Here is a 20055-nt window from a genome sequence, read left to right as displayed (position 1 = left end):
TGTGGGGATACACTGTGTGTCTATAAGAGGGTCTCTGTGTTTGTCTTGTCAGTGGGAGAGAGGTTGGAGGGCTTCCTATGTGTGACTGTATGCTTGTTTTAAATTTTTACTCCTTAGAGTACTACTGAGACTGAACATCTTCCTTTATTAGTCATTTTTATATCTTCTTAAAAGCTGCTTGCTATTGTCATTTATTTTTCTCATAATTTAAGACCTCTTTGTATGATACTTTTATATCACAAATTTTACAAAGGTATTTCCACTTTTTGTGCTTTATCTTTTAAACTTATTTGGGGTTATTTAAAACAAAAACATAAATATTTCATTTTGAAGTCAATTTATCAATATTTTCCCTCATGGTTGGTTTCTGGCTTTCATCTGATGCTTAGAAAGCTTTTCTCCATAGCATGAAAATAAAAAGATTTACTCATATTTTTTCCTTAAGGAACTCTTTATTGTTTTTCCTCTTTACAAAAGTGATGCATGCTTGTTGTCAAAGTAAAAGGGCAATAAATTAATTTAGGTAGGTAGTATCTTTATGAGTTTTTCTATCTAAGAACAAGGTATCACTCTCTCTCCCCCCATTTATTTAACTTTCCTTTTGTACCCCTCAGCAGAGATTTATAATTTCTCCACATAGGTCCTAGTAAGTTTATATCTAGAAAATCAACTTTTCTTGATGCTGTTGGGAATGGGATATTTTCTTTCATTATATTTTCTATTGGTTGTTGGTATAAAACAAACTACTTATTTTTGGATGTTATTTTAAAACTGGTTGTCATTCTTGATCTAAAATTGAATAAAATGGAAAAGATTTGTTTCCTTGTGAAGACTCTGCCGTATCCATTTCTCTCTCAGGGTTTTCCACCAGGGTGAATCTGAGGATACTTGATCTAGTTCAGCATTAACCTTGACAGTTTTCTACATCCTTATTAGGATTTTCCTTCACTATGGACACTCTGATGCTGACTAAGTTGGAAGCTAAACCTGAAGGCTTTCCCACACACATTACACGCATAGGGTTTCTTCCAAGTATGGACAGTCTGATGTATAATACAGTCAGAACTATAGCTGAAGCCTTTGCCACACTCCACACATCTGAAGGGTTTCTCCCCAGTGTGGCTTCTCTGATGCCGAATTAAATGGGCATTAACATGGAAGGCTTTTCCACACTCCTTACACTGAAAGGGTTTCTCTCCAGTATGGATTCTCTGATGTACAATATAGTCAGAACTACAGCTAAATGCTTTCTCACATTCCATACATTTGAATGGTTTCTCCCCGGTGTGTATTCTCTGATGCCTAGTTAGTTTGGCATTGATGCTGAAGGCTTTCCCACATTCCTTACACTGATAAGGCTTTTCTCCAGTGTGGATTCGGTGATGATCAAATAGGTTTCTTTTAGAAGTAAAACATTTCCCACACTCATTACATTCAAAGGGCTTCTCCCCAGTGTGAATCCTCTGGTGCTGCATTAGTTTTGCATTAACGTTGAAGGCCTTTCCACACTCATTACACTCATAGGGCTTCTCCCCGGTGTGGATTCTCAGATGCTGCCGAAGCTGGGAGTTACACCTGAAGGCTTTCCCACACTCTTTACACTCATAGGGTTTCTCACCCGTGTGGATTCTCTGGTGCTGGATTAACTTCCCTTTGACGCCAAAGGCTTTTCCACATTCAGTACACTCATAGGGTTTCTCCCCTGTGTGAATTCTTTGATGCTGAATGAGTTTTGCATTATTACTAAAGGCTTTTCCACACTCCTTACACTGATAGGGTCTCTCTCCAGTGTGGATGCTCTGATGCTGCCTAAGCTGGGAGCTGCACCTGAAGCCTTTCCCACACTCATTACATTTATAAGGTTTCTCTCCAGTGTGGATCCTCTGATGTTGAATTAATTTTGCATTAACATTGAAAGCTTTCCCACAGTCATTACACTCGTAAGGTTTCTCTCCAGTGTGGACTCTCTGATGTGTGATATATGCAGAACTGCAGCTAAAGCCATTCCCACACTCCTTGCACTGATAGGGCCTCTCTCCTGTATGGATTCTCTGATGCCTACTCAGACTCCCATTAACGCTGAAGGCTTTTCCACACACCTTACACTGATAGGGCTTCTCCCCACTGTGGATAGTCTGATGTGTGATATAATGGGAACTGTAACTGAAGCTTTTTCCACACTCTACACATTTGAAGGGCTTCTCCCCACTGTGAAGTCTTTGATGCCAAATTAATTTTGCATTAACGCTAAAGGCTTTGCCACACTCCTTATGCTGATGGGGCTTCTCCCCAGTGTAGCTATCTTGATCCTGATTAAGTTGAGAGTTACACCTAAAGCTTTCCACTAATTCTTCACATTTGAAAGGTCTTTCCCCAGAATTAATTATTTCATGTTGAATAAGTTTTGTGTCAAAGCTGAAGGCTTTCTCCAATCCTGTACACTCAGGGGACTGCTCTCCAGTGGAGATGGTATGACACTGATTCAAGTTTGGACTTTGCCTAAAGCAACACTCCTCCATGGGGCTTATATTGTCTTTCACTGTCCCATCAATGACACTCCTGTTTTCTTTCTCCATACTTCCTACTGAGTGGACTTCCTGCTGTTTCTCTAGAATATAAGTTTCTGAAAAGTCTGTTTCCTGGGAAGAGTTCCTTTGAAGTTCAAATGATGTATTATGTTTTTCTTCATACATTTCCTCTGTCAAATTATTGTCAGTCTGGATATCAATATTTACTATAAAAAACAGAAAACATAAAATATCATGTAAGAACCATGTTAGAAAACAAAAGAACTGTGATAGAAAGAAAAAAGGATCAGGGTAATCAAGGGTGGGGGGGGGCTCTTTAAAATCACCAGACTAGGTCAGAGAATCTAAGGTTCATCCATAAGGTGGAATAACATGTAGCTGTTATAAAATGAAATAAATCTATATGTACTGACATGAAAAGATGTCAAAGACACACTGTTAAGTGGAAAAACAAGTTGAGAAATGGTATGTAGAGTATCTTCCATTTGTGCAAAGGAGAGTAAAAAGGGCTGACATAAACACATATATTTGAATATGCCTAGAAAACTACTGCAAGAATACACAAGAAACTGAGCAAACTGGCACAGGAAGTTTGGGAGACTTCCCCACTGCTCCCACTTTATGCACTTTTTATACTGTTTTGAGCATGTACCAATATTACAAATTTTAAAGTAATGATTTTAAAAGATCACCAGTCTCTAAACCAATAACCAGTAACAAGAAGGTTAAAAGTGACAGCAGTGGAACAAAATTCTAGGTCTTATCTGCCAGATCAGCATTCTTTCCATCACACCATACTTTACTACACTCTTCAGTTTCTATTAATAAAAATGGAAACTGCTTAAGAAAGAGAAGGCACAGAATCCAACAACATGTGGCAACAAGGGATGGCAGGTATTAGCACTAGGAAGCAAATGGGAACAAATCTTGTTTATTTTCTTAGAACTTAAACTCTAGGCTTTCCAAAACTTCTCCTTTAACTTCTTTTTTCTCTACTTCAGAAAGGCTCTGTTCAGGCCCATTTGATCCCTTTGATCCCATATCTTCCCACCCCTCCAGAACACTGCAGCATTCTCCTTGCCTTTCCTTCTACCTCTTCCCTCAATCCTAAAATTGGTCACTCCCTAAAATTCTTTCTGTAATCTTATTAGTCTTTCTATAATCCCATAGTCCTAGTAGAACCAATGATCTCTACATTTATTCTCAAATTTCTCAAAATTGGCCCCAAAATGCTTCCTTTATTTTTTCACCTCTCATCTCTCCTCAGCCACATGTAATATGCCCCCTACCCCAGTATTTCATTATAATTGTCCTCAACAGACCCAAATGACCTGGACTTCCCTAGCAATCATTTTCAAAATAATATTGGTCTTTTCCTGATTATAGAAATAATATTCATCTGTAGTATCAGAAACTTACAAAGAAAAAAATTCAAATTACCTGGAAAATTTTTTTAAAAAATCAACTCTGCTGACATGGGTCTTGTGCCCTGTGATTTCCCCTTCTTCCTGCCTAGAACCCATTTGATTCCTGACCCCAATTAACCTACATACACTGACTAGATGAACGTTTCTATCCTCACCTGACATCACGATGGGTTGTTCAAAGACTTCAGGACTGTCTGTTGCCTACAGAATGAAATCCAGACTTCTTTGACTAAGAAGCTCCACAATATCACTTTCATCCCCCTCTATATGTCAAGCACTTTAAGCTCTCCATTTCCAAAACATGTCTTCCTTGGTCAGTGAACATCTGGTTGAATGATTACAAGGAACAAAAAGCCACTGAAACCATCTTTTAAAAAAAGAGGATTCATCAAAAGGATGCAAGAGTATCTTATGGACCCCAAAGGCAGGAAGTAAAGCTGGGCCTCATGGGAGATGGGAAATCACCTGGCAGCTACTCTGCATGAGCCAATGAGAACCTCACTATTTCAAGAGTGGTCTGGGAACAAGAATCACTGGCATTACCTGGGAACTTAACAGAAATGCAGAATCTTGGCCCTGCCCCAAACTAACTGAATGACAATCTGCACATCTGCAAGATGCCCAGGTGATGCATTTGTTCATATTTTGAGAAGCACCAAATTGATAGCATTACTTCCTCCCACCTTATTTCCTAGAGCTTATTATATATAGCTTTCTCCCCCCCCAAATAATAATAATAATAGTAATAATAATAATAAAAACAGAATTTAACTGAGCACACACTATAAGCTAGGCACTTGGTACATGTTATCTCATTTTATCATCAAACCTAGCACCATTACCTCATTTTGTAATTATTATTCCATTTTCAAGGGTGAGAACACTAACTCTTAGAGAATGCAGATAACTGACCTGCTCAAAGTCACACAACTAGGAAGTAGCACAGTTGGGATTGGAACTCAGAAAGTCTACTCCAAAGTCTAAGTAAAAAGACTTTTAATTCTGTACCCTTCACATTAAGTGGACAGTGCTTAGAAAGTAGCAAGGACCCAAAAAAAGTACTGAATCCATTCATTTTGTCTGAGAAAGGTAGAATTCCAAAATTAGGATTGAAAATAATTACAATAAAGCATTTGAAAAAAGATCTCTTCTTGGAATTAGAAAGAAATAGCAAACTATGAAAATAGTCAGAAAGGTCTCAACTGTTGCTATCTCTAGAAATCATCAAAAATTATTTAAATGGGGCTTCCCTGGTGGCGCAGTGGCTAAGAATCCACCTGCCAATGTAGGGGATACAGGTTCGAGCCCTGGTCCGGGAGGATCCCACATGCCGAGGAGCAACTAGGCCCGTGTGCCACAGCTACTGAGCCTGAGCTCTGGAGCCTGCAAGCCACAACTACTGAGCCCATGTGCCAAAATTACTGAAGCCCGTGTGCCTAGAGCCTGTGCTCCACAACAAGAGAAGCCACCTTAGTGAGAGGCCTGTGCACCGCAGCCAAGAGTGGACTCCACTCTCTGCGACTAAAAAAAAGAAAGCCTGCGTGCAGCAACGAGGGCCCAATGCAGCCAAAAATTAATTAATTAATTAATTAATTTTTAAAAATTTAAATGTTACTCTGTACGGTTAGCCAATAAATGTGGCACGCTTATATGTTGCTAAAGCTGACTTTCTTCCTAAAGGATTACTTTTTCCAGCATAATGGGCAATGTGTGCCTCCTTACCAGTCCAGAGGCCCTGGGGGCCTGTGCCTGTTCCAGAGGCCAGTGGAGATGGGCCCTCCAGCTCACCTCCTCCCTCCAGCTGTGAGATCACAGTAGGTTTGAGAAGGGGAAATCCTGTTTTGGGGAAAGGAAATAGGAAAGATAGGTGAATGATCTCCCACAGCTGATTTCCTAAACCTCTTCTCAGATTGTGTCAGCAATGGGGAGGGAAGGAAAGAGCCCCAGAGGGTCCCGTGCCTAAGAACTATGGGAAAGTGGCGGGGGGTGGGAGGAAGAGGCTTGAGAAGATGCGGGAGGAGTTGGGGAGGGCCCAGACTGTGAGACCTCATGCAGGGCAAACAGGGAGATTCTGCCTAAAGGGATAGGTACCAGTTTTTGACCAGGGCCTAAAATATTACAAGTACACCGAGATCCTTGGAAACACTCAAGATATCCAGGTAGGGTGAGGGGGAACCTGAAGGTAATGCTGTAGAACAGGAAGTTACTTTTTTTCCACGCTGTGTCCAAAACACAGCCTCTATCGGGTGGATCAAGAGTGCACAACAGTCCCAGTAAAGTCCTATATTGGCCCAAAAAGGGCTTGGGGTTCACCCTTCCCAGCAACCCCGGGTCTAGGGGATTAGGAATCAGCCCCTGAGGTTCCCACTCAGTGAAGGATTACCAGAGGCCCCACCTGCAACCAGTAAGGGGAAAGGAAGCCAGGAAACCCTAATCAGCAGAGTCTGAGTCCCCGGGGGAGAAAGGCCTTACCCAGGGAGGCCACATTCCCATAATTCTCCAGCATCACATCCCTGTACAGAGCCCTCTGTGCAGGGGACAGGCCATCCCACTCCGTCTGGGTGAAGTACACAGCCACGTCCTCAAAGGTCACCGACTTCTGAAACAACAGGTTCCTGCTGCCCTAGGGGCCAATTCCATGGCTCATGCCCTAGGTGAGGGGCAGAGGGCAGTATGAGGGCTTGAGGAGGGGCTTGTGAAGAGCACAACATTAATAACAGGGGGAAAGATTTGAGAAAAACACTTGGAAGGTAAAGCATGGAATATCTGACCTGGCTCCCAGCAGAGAAACCTCATGCCATATTTCACACTTACAAAGGATGACATAAGTTGAGATGAAAGAAAAACACCTCCCATGACCAAGTTCCCCTAACGCAACTGCTTTCTTTCAGTCAGGCCGTGCCCTCACTGGCGGAAGTAGCTCTGGGCCCACCCACAGGTTTTCCCACTTCCTCGCCCTCACCCTCACCCTCAAACCTCAAGCCGCGCCCAAAGAACGGCCATGGCTTCCATCTCACCCAGCCCCACCTGATTTCTATCATGGACCCCCTACAAAAGGCTGCATAGCCTCTGCTCCTGCGCCTTCAGCAGAGGAAGCTCAGTGCTGCCCAGATCGGCTGGGCACCGTGGAGGTGGAGGGAGGGGTGAGAGCAGGCAGCCCATCCTGCTTGCAAATGGCTCTCGCCAAAAACCCATTTTCTGTTACCCTCTCCCAGTCAAGCCTCATCCTGTCCAACTTCACCCAAGACTTCACTGTCTCTCCAAGGAGGTTTGGGAAAGAAGGGAGGTCAGCCATCTTTTCAGCCGCTCCTCTGCATCACTCGGCGCTCGGCACTCAGCAGAGGCTCCACCATCAGGGCTGATGGCCGAGCTGCTCCCAGGCCCACCTCCTCCCCTCCGGGCAGCTGCCACTTCTGGCTGCCCTTGCTCTACCCACCTCGGCCTTCTGTAACAACCTTGGGGACACACTGGCAGCGATTTGCCTCTCAACTGCTCTCTGCCAGGACCTGTCTTGCTTGATTCTACGGGCCTCCACCCATCAACAATTCTAGTCCAACTTGTGGGCATTTCTGTGAGTCATTCATCGTGTGACTTGGATAAGACAAGAAATTCTTGGTACAAAATTAAATGCCTTCGCTCTCGCCCACCATCCCCTTTTAGCCCACGACTGGTGCCTCCTCCTTAATTCAAACCTCAGCTGGTGTCACCCACCACCATCCGCGAAGGAAAGAAACCTGGGGATTCGTTCCTGACTCCTCCCTCCCCCTTACCCCACCCCAATCTTTTGACTCTTCCTCCTAGAGATTTTTATGTTAAGCATTACTTGAATTGGGTCTCCCTCTTTAGCAACTACTTGCCTTAATGAAGCCTATGTCACCTAGACCAATAGGACTCTTTCTGAAGTGGTCACCTTGCTTTTAAACCTCCCCTCAAAATTATTCCCCACACAGGCATCAGAAACCTGACCTCGTTAACTTCACTGGCTCCATAGGTGTCATAGGGCTGAACAGTTAAGTCACACAATGACAAGTCACTTCACTCCCCTTTGCCTTTGTTTCTTTTGTGGTAGAATGAACGCAACACAGCGCCTATCTCCCAGGGCGTCTGTCAGGACTGAGTGATCCATGTAAAGTGCTTAGTATGGTGCCTGCGGCGTAGTAAGCCTCAAATGGTGTAACTTGAGTTACTGTGACTATGATTATTCCCAAACTGTAGCCCATGGAGGTCCCTGGATGAGCATCAGTGGGGTCCATGAAATCCCTGAAATCGTATGGAAATTTTCGTTTGCATGTTATTCTGGGAAGAGGATCCAGAGCTCTTATCAGAGACCTAAAGCTTGGCCACTGCACCCCAAGCCCTGAAAGCCTCCCCAGGACACAATGAGACACAGGACTTCCTGTCTTTTTTCCCTCCCTTGATCCCACTCTCCTTATGTCCCCTTCCCCTGGAATTAGAGGCACAGCCATTCTTTATGTGGATCTGGTCCTGCTAGTCCTCTTTATCTACACCTCCCTCCCTGGAATCCTAGTCCCCTGCTATCTTCTTCCATTCATGGGCAGCTTCCATGTCTCTCATTCACCAAAGCCCTCTGCTGGGGGAGCAAAGCAAACTGGTGTGCAGAAGACTATATTTCTGCCTTCCAGACACTTCTGTCTTGCCTGTCCTGGTCTCTGGCCCCTATCCCTCCATATCATCGCTCTTCCCACAAGCCCAGTCTGGCAGGCCCCTCCAGCTTTCATAGAAAGGCTCACCAGATTCCCTTCTCAGTTTTCTTCAATGTGAAACTGCTCAGAGGAAGAGCTGAAGGACCCACAGCTCACCTGGGGCCAGGCTGTCAGAAGCATGGCTGCCATCACCTGGTCTCCCTCTCAGAGAAGGACTGGAGCTGAGGGAAAACAGGGGGACAGATGTGAGACAAGCCACCCCCACCACGAACAATACAGCCCCTCACAGAAGATCTGAGATGCAGGCAGCCAGCATCCAGACAGAAGTGCAAGCAGGAGCTGCCATGGGAAGAAAGGAGCGATCTGTTCACTGGATCTGTGCCCAGGGCTCCTCCTGGCCATGACACTGACACTGACTGCCACGGACCCTAGGATTTTTACAATTCTGGACACATATCATACACACACACGAGTGTGCATAAAATGCAGGTAGAGTCTAAAGAATAATAAAACAAAGACTCGTGTAGCAACACGATGCTCTAAACGAGCATCCCTCTCTATTATACTGCAAGAGAAGCCAGCTGGACGGGCTGCAGCCCCAGCACATAGGCCTGAGTCAGGCCCCAGGGAGGCACCTCCTGGAGAAAGGGACAGCTGCTCCCTCCCACATGCCCGTTCCCTCACACAGCTGACTGCCCTCAAGAGTCCTGATACCTCTGTAGAGATCTTGGGAGGTTAGGCTCCTGCCCGGCCCAGGTTTACTGTGAGGAAGCTAGGCCACAAGTGAGGTACCGGATGGCTCCTCATACCTTCCAGCCTTTTGATGGCAAAGAAGCCAAGGCTTCAGCTGCCTGAGAGAGGGGGTCCCTATAGCATCCCGTCCCTGGTCCCATGACCCAGCACTCCTTGTTCATTGTATTCAAGACCACATGGACTGGTTATTTTCTAATTTTTAGTGCTCCCAAAGTCAGTCTTGAAATTTTATATTTTCCTAAAATATTGTCTATATCTTCCAGAATTTAAACTTGAGTGTAGAATTATGGGAAACAGTGGCTCATGATTTTTTTCATTTCCTCCATACCTTGAGGTATACCTTGCTTTTCCTACTTCTTCTTTGAATATATATGCTCTCTAGACCTTTTAGCCTTAGTTAATGTTATGGACTGAATGTGTCCCCCCAAAATTCGTATGTTGGAGCCCTAATTTCCAATGTGACTGTATTTGGAGACAGGACCCATGAGGAGGTAATAAGGTTAAACAAGGTAATAATCTGATAGGGCGGGTACCCTAGTAAGAAGAGGAAGAGTCTTCCAGAGCTGTCTCTGCTGTGAGGACACAGTGAAGGCAGCCACCTGCAGCCTCACCAAGAACCACATCATCTGGTACCTTGATCTTAGACTTCCAGCCTCCAGAACTGTGAGAAATAAATTTCTGTTGTTTAAGCCAGACAGTGTATGATATTTTGTTATGGCAGCCCAAGCAGACTAATAACATTAGGCTGAACCATGGTTTATCTAGTTTAATGTTGTTTTATTTTCAAAGAACTAGCTTTTCTATTTAGAACACCACTCCCTTTTCTACCTGTTTGTTTGGTTTTATAAAATTAATTAACTTATTTATTTAGTTTTGGCTGCGCTGGGTCTTCGTTGTTGCACTCAAGCTTTCTCTAGTTGCGGTAAGCAGGGGCTACTCTTCGTTGCGGTGCGTGGGCTTCTCCTTGTGGTGGCTTCTCTTGTTGTGGAGCACGGGCCCTAGGCACACGGGTTTCAGTAGTTGTGGCACACAGGCTCAGTAGTTGTGGCTCACAGGCTCTAGAGCACAGGCTCAGTAGTTGTGGCGCACAGGCTTAGTTGCTCCGCGGCATGTGGGATGTTCTCAGACCAGGGCTCGAACCCGTGTCCCCTGCATTGGCAGGCGGATTCTTAACCACTGTGCCACCAGGGAAGCCCCCTCTACTTGTTTTAAATTAAGCTCTGCATTTTAAAATTTGTTTTTTAGCTCTGTAAGAGACACCTTATGTACCTCACCAAATCCTCTTGTCCACTCTTAGTCCAGTTCCAGAGGCTTTGACCAGCTCTGCACAAGTACAACCTACAAATGCCTCCTCAAGGGTCTACACCACACATGCCTGGCTCCTGCCCTAGGGCTTCTCTGTCCTGTGTGGGACATCTGCGGACACCTGCTGGGTCCTGAAGGATAGGGGAGTTAATGCCTGTGATGCTACCACTGACCAACAGGAGACAGAGGTCAGTGGATAAACGTTTCCCCCTTTAGTCCCCCATGTGGGCAGCCATGAGATTCCAAGGCTCCTCAAAGATCCTGCAAGTCAGAGCACCAGTCACCTGTGGAGGGGCCAGCCTGACAGCACATCCTTGTATTGTCTGTCCCTCCTTCTCCATTGCACTCTCCTTGTCTTTCACTCTGCCCCTGGGACTACATTCCCAAATAAACTGCCCGCACACAAATCTCTGTCCTATGTTCTGCTTTCGGGGAAAGCTAGACTACAAAAAGCTTTTTTCTACCTTCTTGAGGCTACATGATTCATTCATTTTCATTCTTGCTGTGTAGCAATCTAAACCTATAAATGTTCCTCTGAATACATTATTCCCTACATTCCAGAGGCTTTTCATATTTCATGTTTTAATTACTATTTTATAACTCATCAGCAACTGTGTTTTGTCTCTGGACAAAGAACTGTTCAGGATAATTTGTTGTTGTTAATTTATTCTCTGGCTTTACTGCATGGTGTTTAAGTAACCTGATCTATTTACTTCTGCTTTACAGATTTTTAAAGGTTTTCTTTTGTGGCTACAGTGTCCATTTTAAAAATATTCCATGGATGCTTAAAAAGATAACTTATTCCAACATGGATGGACCTAGAGATTAGCACACTAAGTGACGTAAGTCAGAAAGAGAAAGACAAATACCATATTATATCACTTATATGTGGAATCTAAAATATGACACAAATGAATTTATCTGTGAAAGAGAAACACAGACATAGAAAACAGATTTGTGGTTGCCAAGGGGGAGGGCGGTGGGGGAGGGATGGACTGGGAGTTTGGGACTAGGAGATGCAAACTATTATACGTAGAATGGATAAACAACAAGGTCCTACTTTATAGCACAGGGACCTATATTCAATATCCTGTGATAAACCATAATGGAAAAGAATATGAAAAAGAATGTGTGTATATATATGTGCATATACCTATATAAATGAATTACTTTTGTGTACAGTAGAAATTAACACAACATTGTAAATCAACTATACTCCAATAAAATAAATTTAAAAAAAGGAAACTTATCCTGTGATGGAAGAACATAATCTATCTGAATCTAATAAATCAACTCTACCAATTTTATTATATAGATTTTTCTCCATAACCCATGATTACTTTTACCTAATTGTTTAGAGAGCCAGTAAAGAGTGAACTCTCACAAAACACTGAGCCCTTATGTATCATGGGAAAAGCCTTTCAAATCTTTAAGAAATGAATAATTCTAACACTATTTAAACTGTAGCAGAGAACAGCAAAATAAGTTTCCCAGACCTTTTTATGATGCCAGCAAAATATGGATACAAAAACCATAAACTAGTATCATTTATGAATACTGATGCAAAAATCCTAAATATTGAGGACTAGACTCCAGTAGTTCCTTAATGTGACATATCATGACTAAGAGGGATCATCCTATGAATGCAAGTAAAGTTCAATATTAGCACAGATTGTACTTTCCACATTAATAAATCAAAGAAAAACATACTCTCCATCTCAGTGGATGTCAAAGGTGTTGGATAAATTCAATATTCATGCCTAAATTTTAAAACTTATACCCTAGGGAAACTCTCATATGATATACATGATATATGATATACATACAAAATTATATATACCCTATACCCTAGGGAAACTCTCATATGATATACATGATATATGATATACATACAAAATTTTGTATATATACAAAATTATTATCAGCAGTATTTTAATAGCAAAAAATTGGAAACAACTCACATGTCCACTGAGAATACACAAATAAGCTGTCGTGCCATTTTTACAATGGAACATTACCCAGTAGCAAAAACGAATGACTCACAGCTACACACAAAATATGGATGAATTTAGGAACATTAATATTGAGTTATGCCAGTCCCAGAAGACTACAGACACCATGATGCCATCTTCATAAAGCTCAAAAACAAAATTAATCACATTATTTACATACACATGTATATATGATAAAATTATTTTTAAAAATATGATTAACACAAATATATGTGTTATCAAAAATCAAAAATATGATTAACACAAAATTCAAGAGAGCTGTTACCTCTAGGGGTGAGAATGTGGGAACTGGGTTGGGGAGGAGCACACAGATGCAGCCGTATGGGCAGTGCTCTTCTTAATGGTGTGGTGTGTTTAATGCGTGCTCACATTACCACTATGCTCCATAAATGCCATGCTAGATGCATAACATTTAAAATATACATACTTATCTCTATGATATGAAATGATTTTCAGTGTGCAAAAGGTAGTGTGCTATCTTCTGTGTAAGAAAAAAAGGGAGTATAAGAAAATACATGTGTATCTGGTGATTTGTGCAAAAAGAAACAGAAGGAAAAACAAGAAACTAAGGAGAATAGGGGCCTCAGGTGTGGATGGGAAGTAGATGAAAGGAACCTGGGAACTGAAACAGGATGGAAGGAAACAGTGCAGAAGGGATGAGGAGGAAATGATACTTCCCTGTGCCTTTTTGTTCTGACTTTCATAACCACAGTAATGTTTCATATATCTATACCTGTATCTATCTATCTATCTATCTATCTATATATATGTATAAAAATCAACCAACCAGAATGGGATGGGGGGGTGACGACGTCCAAAAAATACAAACAACAGTAAATAAGCCTAACTATACCACAGCATAACCACAGTGAAGTGATGGGAAAGAAAAGAACTAAGTAACTCTGCAAAACAGTATTTTAACTAAATTCTCTAAGGCTAAAAAGACCTGTAGCCAAAGACTTCTTGAGGTTGCATGATTTTTAAAATCTATTTTCATTCTTTCCTATTTGGCAATTAAAACCTATAAGGCCACAAAATTTCCTCTGAATACACTACTAGCCACACTTCATGTTTTCGTTACTGTTTTATAGCATATTTTTTTGTAAACTTGCTTTCATGAGGGTATGAATGAGTCATTCTGGAACTTTTTGTGTATTCTAGGACTAAGCAAATCAGTATATTCTACATTGTAGAAATCATTCCCAGGTCATTGTCATCCCACCGCCCAAGAGAAGTTGGGCCGGGTTACCGTTTGGAACTGACACGGCTCCTGCAGACAGTGCTCTCAAAAGTCGGGCTTCTTCTGTAGCCTGGAGGGGCTCTGCTTTTTCTGCTCCCGCACTGGCCTCGATTCACTCCCTGAGTTAGGAGGGCGGGGCGCATATAGTTCATACTTGAAATGCATAAAACGTGCAGGTAAAAGCCCCTGCACGACCTCATTATGTCAAAAGACTCATATCACCTCAGGCCGCTTCACCCCTGCAAATATTCTACCCCCTGGCTGCTCCAACACAAGTTCCCAAAAGGCGAGCAGCATCTTCCCCAAAGTGCTAAATGCTCGGGGCTTCGTGGCTGTGGCAGTACCCCGGGCTTCGCCTTCCACGAGACAGAACGTCATCGGCCACCAAGTCCAAAGCGGGAGTCGAGGAGGGGGGAAGAGGACCCCCCCGACAGGAAACCCACCGCCAACGCAGGGGGAAGGAGCGTCCCTGCCGCACCCAGAGCCTCGGAACCAGGCACCGCCCCCGCCTCCCGCAGCCCGTACTCACCTCCAAAGCTGGCTGCTCGGCGGCGGGCGGCCGGAAGTGCGTCACCAGGCCCCGGCCGAGCCTCTCTAGGAGCAGCTTCGCTCCTTCTCGGCGGTGCTCTGGCCCCGCCCCCTGCAACCGAAGCACTGGTACTCCGAAGCCTGGCACCGTTCTCCCCGATGCGGGTCGCAACGAGGAAGCAGTTGCTCCTCGCGGTGAGCTAGGGAAGACAAGAATGCGGCGAGCGCTGGGCCCAAACCAGGGGTGGCGCCGGGGATTTGTATCTTAGTAAAGCTGCCGTGCAACCAGATTTGGGAGTTTCCGGACTGGACGCCTGGATCGCATGCTGTCAAACCCAAGGCCCCCTTTCTGGAACAAATATTTCCTAATGACCAGCATACTCTCCTGTCATGAAACTCATAGGTAATGGCTTAGAAGATCATAGACGGTATAAACAACCTGCATTATAAAAAGTAATGTTAAAAAAAAAAAGTAATGTTATGTGCTAACATTTATGTAATAAAGGAGAAATAAAAGGAAAATTATAATTTAAAATATATATTTCAGAACGTATAGGTTTGGTCGTGACTGGTATAGGAGACCTAATAAGTGGTCAGATCATTTGCTCTACACATAGAACGTGCCTGAATGCCACAGTGCTGTATCTCATATTGGTATTTCAAAAATCACAAGTTGTTATCCAAAATGGTGAGCACAGGGACTTCCCTGGCGGTCCAGTGGTTAGAACTCAGCGCATCCAAGCTGCAGGGGGCACGGCACGGGTTTGATCCCTGGTCCAGGAAGTAAGATCCTGCAAGATGGGCATAAATGGAAAAAAAAAAAATGGTGATCACAGAATCTTCTCTTGATTATACAGTAGTTATATTTCTGGAGACTCAGTTATGTTAAAACTGTGCAAAGATACACTGCGTTCATCTTGATTTTTTTTAAAAAAAGTTCTAGATTCAGGTAATTTATAAACAGTTTTTACCTATGTGAATGTTCAGCAAGACGTATGAAAGTCTGTGAAAACTTTTTCAATAGACAGGTCTGTCTTGTGCATTGCAGGATTTGTGGTACTCCTGGCTCCCATCCAACACCCCCAAATCTTGTGACAAAAATGGCCCCGTAAAATTCCAAAATGAGGCCTGGGGGAGGGGGACAGCACCAAAAGCCACTGGATTGACCACCCTTAAGTTCCCTCCCAACCGTGACCGAGCTGGCCCTTGTTCTTTCAGCTCTGATCCCTCAGTGCTGCTGTACTGGAAGGTGGCCAGCCCTCACTCTCTTCCAGCCTCTTAGCACTCCCATTCTCCTCTCAACTTCAGCCCCACTTGCTGAACATGCTGTTCTCTAAACCTAGAATGTACTTCCCATTCTCACCCTCTGTCTTGACTGTTACTTGAAGTCTCAGCTCATATCCCATTTACCGTGGGAAGCTAGTCTTCCCTGACCACCCAGAATAGGGCAGGTCCCCAGTCACATGCCAACATCACCCTGTACTTTTCAGTACATGGCACATGTGTAATTATTCAATGGTGACAGTTTATTTAAATCTCTGTTTTCTCTCATCCCTCCAGGGAGCAGGAACTATATCTATCTTGTTCAACACCATTGTCCTCAGCTAGAGCACAAGGCCTGGCACAAAGGAGGTGTACGATAAACGTTGGTTGCTGACATAATCCAAAGGCTTCAGCCCCAACTCCTGGGTAGAAGCTTTCTTTATTTCTGTGCCACTAGAGATAGGATACGTCTTATGCCTGGGATCATGACACTGACCAGGAACTCATCTCTGCTTTGCCCTGACTCTGATCATCACTGTTGCCCAAAATGAGCACTTTACATGGCTCATCTCCTTCAGATGGGAAAGTGGTCTCATGATTGGGCACAGCGATAGCTGGGGATTACATTGCTCTTGGCAAGAACTGCTGTTTCCACTTCTTCCTAGATTCACAAAGCAGACCTTTAGCTAGGAATGAGGACTCGTCTAAAGAAATAAGGAATTAGATCACAGTGTCACAGAAATGATGGCCCCAAGTGTTGGATCATAAACCAGTTGCCTAATTTTACACAGAAAAAATAAGTCCTCCTAAATAATCATGAATCTTCTACTACTAAGAGTGCTAGGACAGGTGCATGCCAAGTTTCTAAGGCTCTACAGAAGGCCTGCAGAGGCAGAGACCACTCCTCGTTTGCCAACCTCTGTTCTTCCCTAACAGAATCTCTAGCAAGGCAAAGACAGTCCAGAAAAAATAACACACTTCCCAGCCCCCTTTATAGCAAAGTGTGGACATGTGAGTAACTTCTGGCAAATGGGCTATAAGAAAAAGCAATGCTTTGGTCTTAAAGAGTAGAGGCATGCTCTCCCTTGCCCCTCAGCCAGGGAATGCTGGCAGGGGTGTGAGCATCTTGGACTATGAATGAGGATGTGGCCCCTGAAGATGACAGAGCAGCCAGAAGGAAGAGTCATGGAGCTGCTATATCAGCCCTAGCAGCCCAAATCCTAGCTAATACCCTTAGAAATAAGGACTGGTGAAAAGAATCACACAATAGTTCAGTGTTCTGCAAGTCCATCTCTATACTGGGCCTATAGCCACTTTTATTCACACTCAGATCTAAGGCTTATTCTCCTGGACCCTCTGTCCTCGAAATCTCAGGGCTTCCCCAGAGCCCTTCCTCCCTGCCTGCTAGGGGAAACTGACGGTCTTCTCACATTAAAAAATCTCTTTTGGTGTTTCCAGTTTTAAGATGACAGAGTAAAGATGGTTCTGCCTGTGTCTCCTCTTGAAAATTGTGGGAAAGAAATAAGAGCCTGGTTGGGGTTCATTCCAAGAGTTCAAGGATGTTTCAATATTATAAAATCTTCCTTTATTTATTGATATTGTGAATTAACTTAGCAGATCATTCAACTTACTATGTGGAGAAATATAGTCACATGCCCGGTTTTATGTCAGGTCCCCTGGCTTTACATCAGGTGCCCCAACTTTATGTCATGTGCCCTGGTTGGTATTTTTTGTTTTTTGTTTTTTTTAATAAAACTATTATTATTTGTGGTTAACCAGAATATGTAGATGAAAAAAATAGTCAAAAGGATCTACATACAAGCTAATAGAATTAGTAAATTATTTTAGCTAGGTAGGTCCCTGGGTAGATCAATAAACAAAAATTGTATTTCCATGTACTTACAACAAAAGAATTTGCAAATGAATTTGCAAATGAATTCCATTGTAAGAGCATGAAAAAATATTAAATACCTAAGCATATAAGTATATCCCCCTTATCTGTGGAGGATATGTTTTAAGACCCCCCAGTGGATGCCTGAAATTAAGGATAGTACTGGACACTATGTATAAAATTTTTCCTATACATACATACCTATGATAAAGTTTAGCTTATAAATTAGCCACAGTAAGAGATTAACAACAATAATTAATAGTAAAATAGAACAATTATAACAATATACTGTAATAAAAGTTATGTGAAAGTGCCCTCTCTAAATATTTTATTATACAAATTTAATGCCTTTTCCATCTTTTAACTAAGCACTTATCACACACTGTGGCCATATCTTTTGCAGCTTGAGGTTCAGCAAAACTAGCACAAATTTCTTTTTCTTTCTTCACAATTTCATAGAACATTTGTTCTTACTAGATGTTAGCAACCTCAGCATAGGAATTTTTTTTTCCTTTACTAAGTCAAGAGCTTTCACCTTTTCACTTAAAGGAAGAACTTTATGGCTTCTCTTTGACATATCCGAATTGCCAGCATCTCTACTCTTGCACTTTGGGGCCATTATTAAGTAAAATAAGTCTTCCTTGAACACAAGCACTGTGATGCTGTAGTAACCAAGCAGGACCTACGGGGTCTTCCCCGGAAAGACCCCTCCCCCCGAGTCCTCTGCTTTGGGTCCTCTGTGAAGTACCTAGCTAACAGTATCTGACGCACATTTCCCGAGTTGTTTTACAGATGCTAAAACAACCACTAAATGGAAGAAGTTAACTACTTGGTGACCATGATGAGCACGTAGCCCCCAGACTGACAGGAGCCTCAGTATTGATAATGTTAACCCCTGTGACACCGCCCTCTTACCTCACATCAACCAATCAGCGAATTGTGTCCGAGCTGATCACCTACCCTGGGATTCCCCTTCCTCAACTTGCCTTTTAAAATGCTCCCTGAAACCCACGGAGGAGTTCAGGTGTTTTTGAACATTAGCTGTCCTGGACTCCTTGTCTGATGCCTTACAATAAACACTACACTTTCCTTCACCATAACCCGGTGTCAAGTAGATTGGTTTTACTGTCCGTGGGCAAGTGGACCCAAGTGTGGTTCAGTAACACAGTGACAGTCGATTTGACAACTACGACGGCTGCTAGCTGAATAACGGCTGGGACAGAGCAGGAGGGCGTGAGATTTCATCACGCTACTCAGAAAGGCTCACAATTTTAAATTTATGGATTGTTTATTTCTGGAATTTTCCGTTTAATATTTTCAGACTGCGGTTTGGTGCTCTGGTTTTGCATAAATCTTGCCTGTATTACTTAAAATGGCTCAGCATCCTGAAAATTGACCCTGGTGAATTTTAGGGTTTAACTTGCTAGCCACTTGATCTCAAATCCCTGGATTGACGTTGAGTGTCTCCTAATAGTCTGCAGTCTTGTGTCAGTTTTATATTGAAGCAAACATCAAACCTCACTTAGTTATGGTATTTGGAGCTTGCTTACTCATAGCATTAAAAATAATTTCAGAGAACTTAACTGAAAATAATAAGACACTACCAAATAAAACTAAATCATGACTAGCTTGTTACCGGGGAAATAAAAATATGGGTCTATAAAACTGAGGCTGGGGCTTCCCTGGTGGCGCAGTGGTTGAGAGTCCGCCTGCCGATGCAGGGGACACGGGTTCGTGCCCCGGTCTGGGAAGATCCCACATGCCGCGGAGCAGCTGGGCCTGTGAGCCATGGCCGCTGAGCCTGCGCGTCCGGAGCCTGTGCTCTGCAACGGGAGAGACCACAATAGTGAGAGGCCTCCGTACCGCAAAAAAAAAAAAAAAACACTGAGGCTGCCTCCAGGGGACACCTCTACACCACCTGGCTCTGGCCTATGCTTTCAGCCCCACAGCACTGTTTATATTTGCAAGTTTTAAAATCTTCTGCCTGAGGGTCTGGCTTCCAATCAGCCTGAATCTAGGTTCTGACTGAGATTCCCCTGCTTTGGAACACCGACTGGTCTTAGCACACCGTCATCTACTACGAGCTATTAAAAATAAAATAGGCTGCTTGGACAATCACTGAGGTTTGAGAGACAACAAGAGTGAGGCAGGATTGAACGGTCAGGCCCATCTCCTGCAGGAGGCCACTGCTTTAAGTCTGGCTGCTTTATCTAATGCATAGAAACCAACAGAGAGTCAAGCAAAACGAAGAAACAAAAGAATATGTTCCAAACAAAAGAACAAGACAAAACCTCAGAACCAAACCTTAATGAAGGTACTTATTGGACTGAAATAGACCTGTTCAAAACACAAAAAATTATTGAAACACAAGCATTTGTGTGGTTCTGGATTAGATACTAATTTGGATAACCAGCTATAAAACACATAATTGGAACATTTGGAAA

The 20055-nt window shown here is 43.2% G+C and overlaps 1 protein-coding gene across 1 annotated transcript; it reads right to left on the bottom strand.

Moving 5' to 3' along the window:
- Window positions 1–432: 432 nt before the first annotated feature.
- On the bottom strand, window positions 433–14450 carry ZNF23 (zinc finger protein 23). Its single transcript, XM_067718028.1, is given in 6 exon segments — window positions 433–1030; window positions 1032–2734; window positions 5678–5791; window positions 6428–6554; window positions 8776–8840; window positions 13939–14450. Coding segments are annotated over 5 exon segments (2103 nt in total). The 5' UTR covers window positions 8809–8840; window positions 13939–14450; the 3' UTR covers window positions 433–904.
- Window positions 14451–20055: the final 5605 nt, after the last annotated feature.

This window comes from Pseudorca crassidens, chromosome 20, assembly GCF_039906515.1.
Source record: "Pseudorca crassidens isolate mPseCra1 chromosome 20, mPseCra1.hap1, whole genome shotgun sequence".
In the NCBI taxonomy this organism is placed as follows: Eukaryota; Metazoa; Chordata; class Mammalia; order Artiodactyla; family Delphinidae; genus Pseudorca; species Pseudorca crassidens.
Note: the sequence above shows the minus strand (reverse complement) of the source record. Positions and strands in the feature narration are given on the sequence as shown.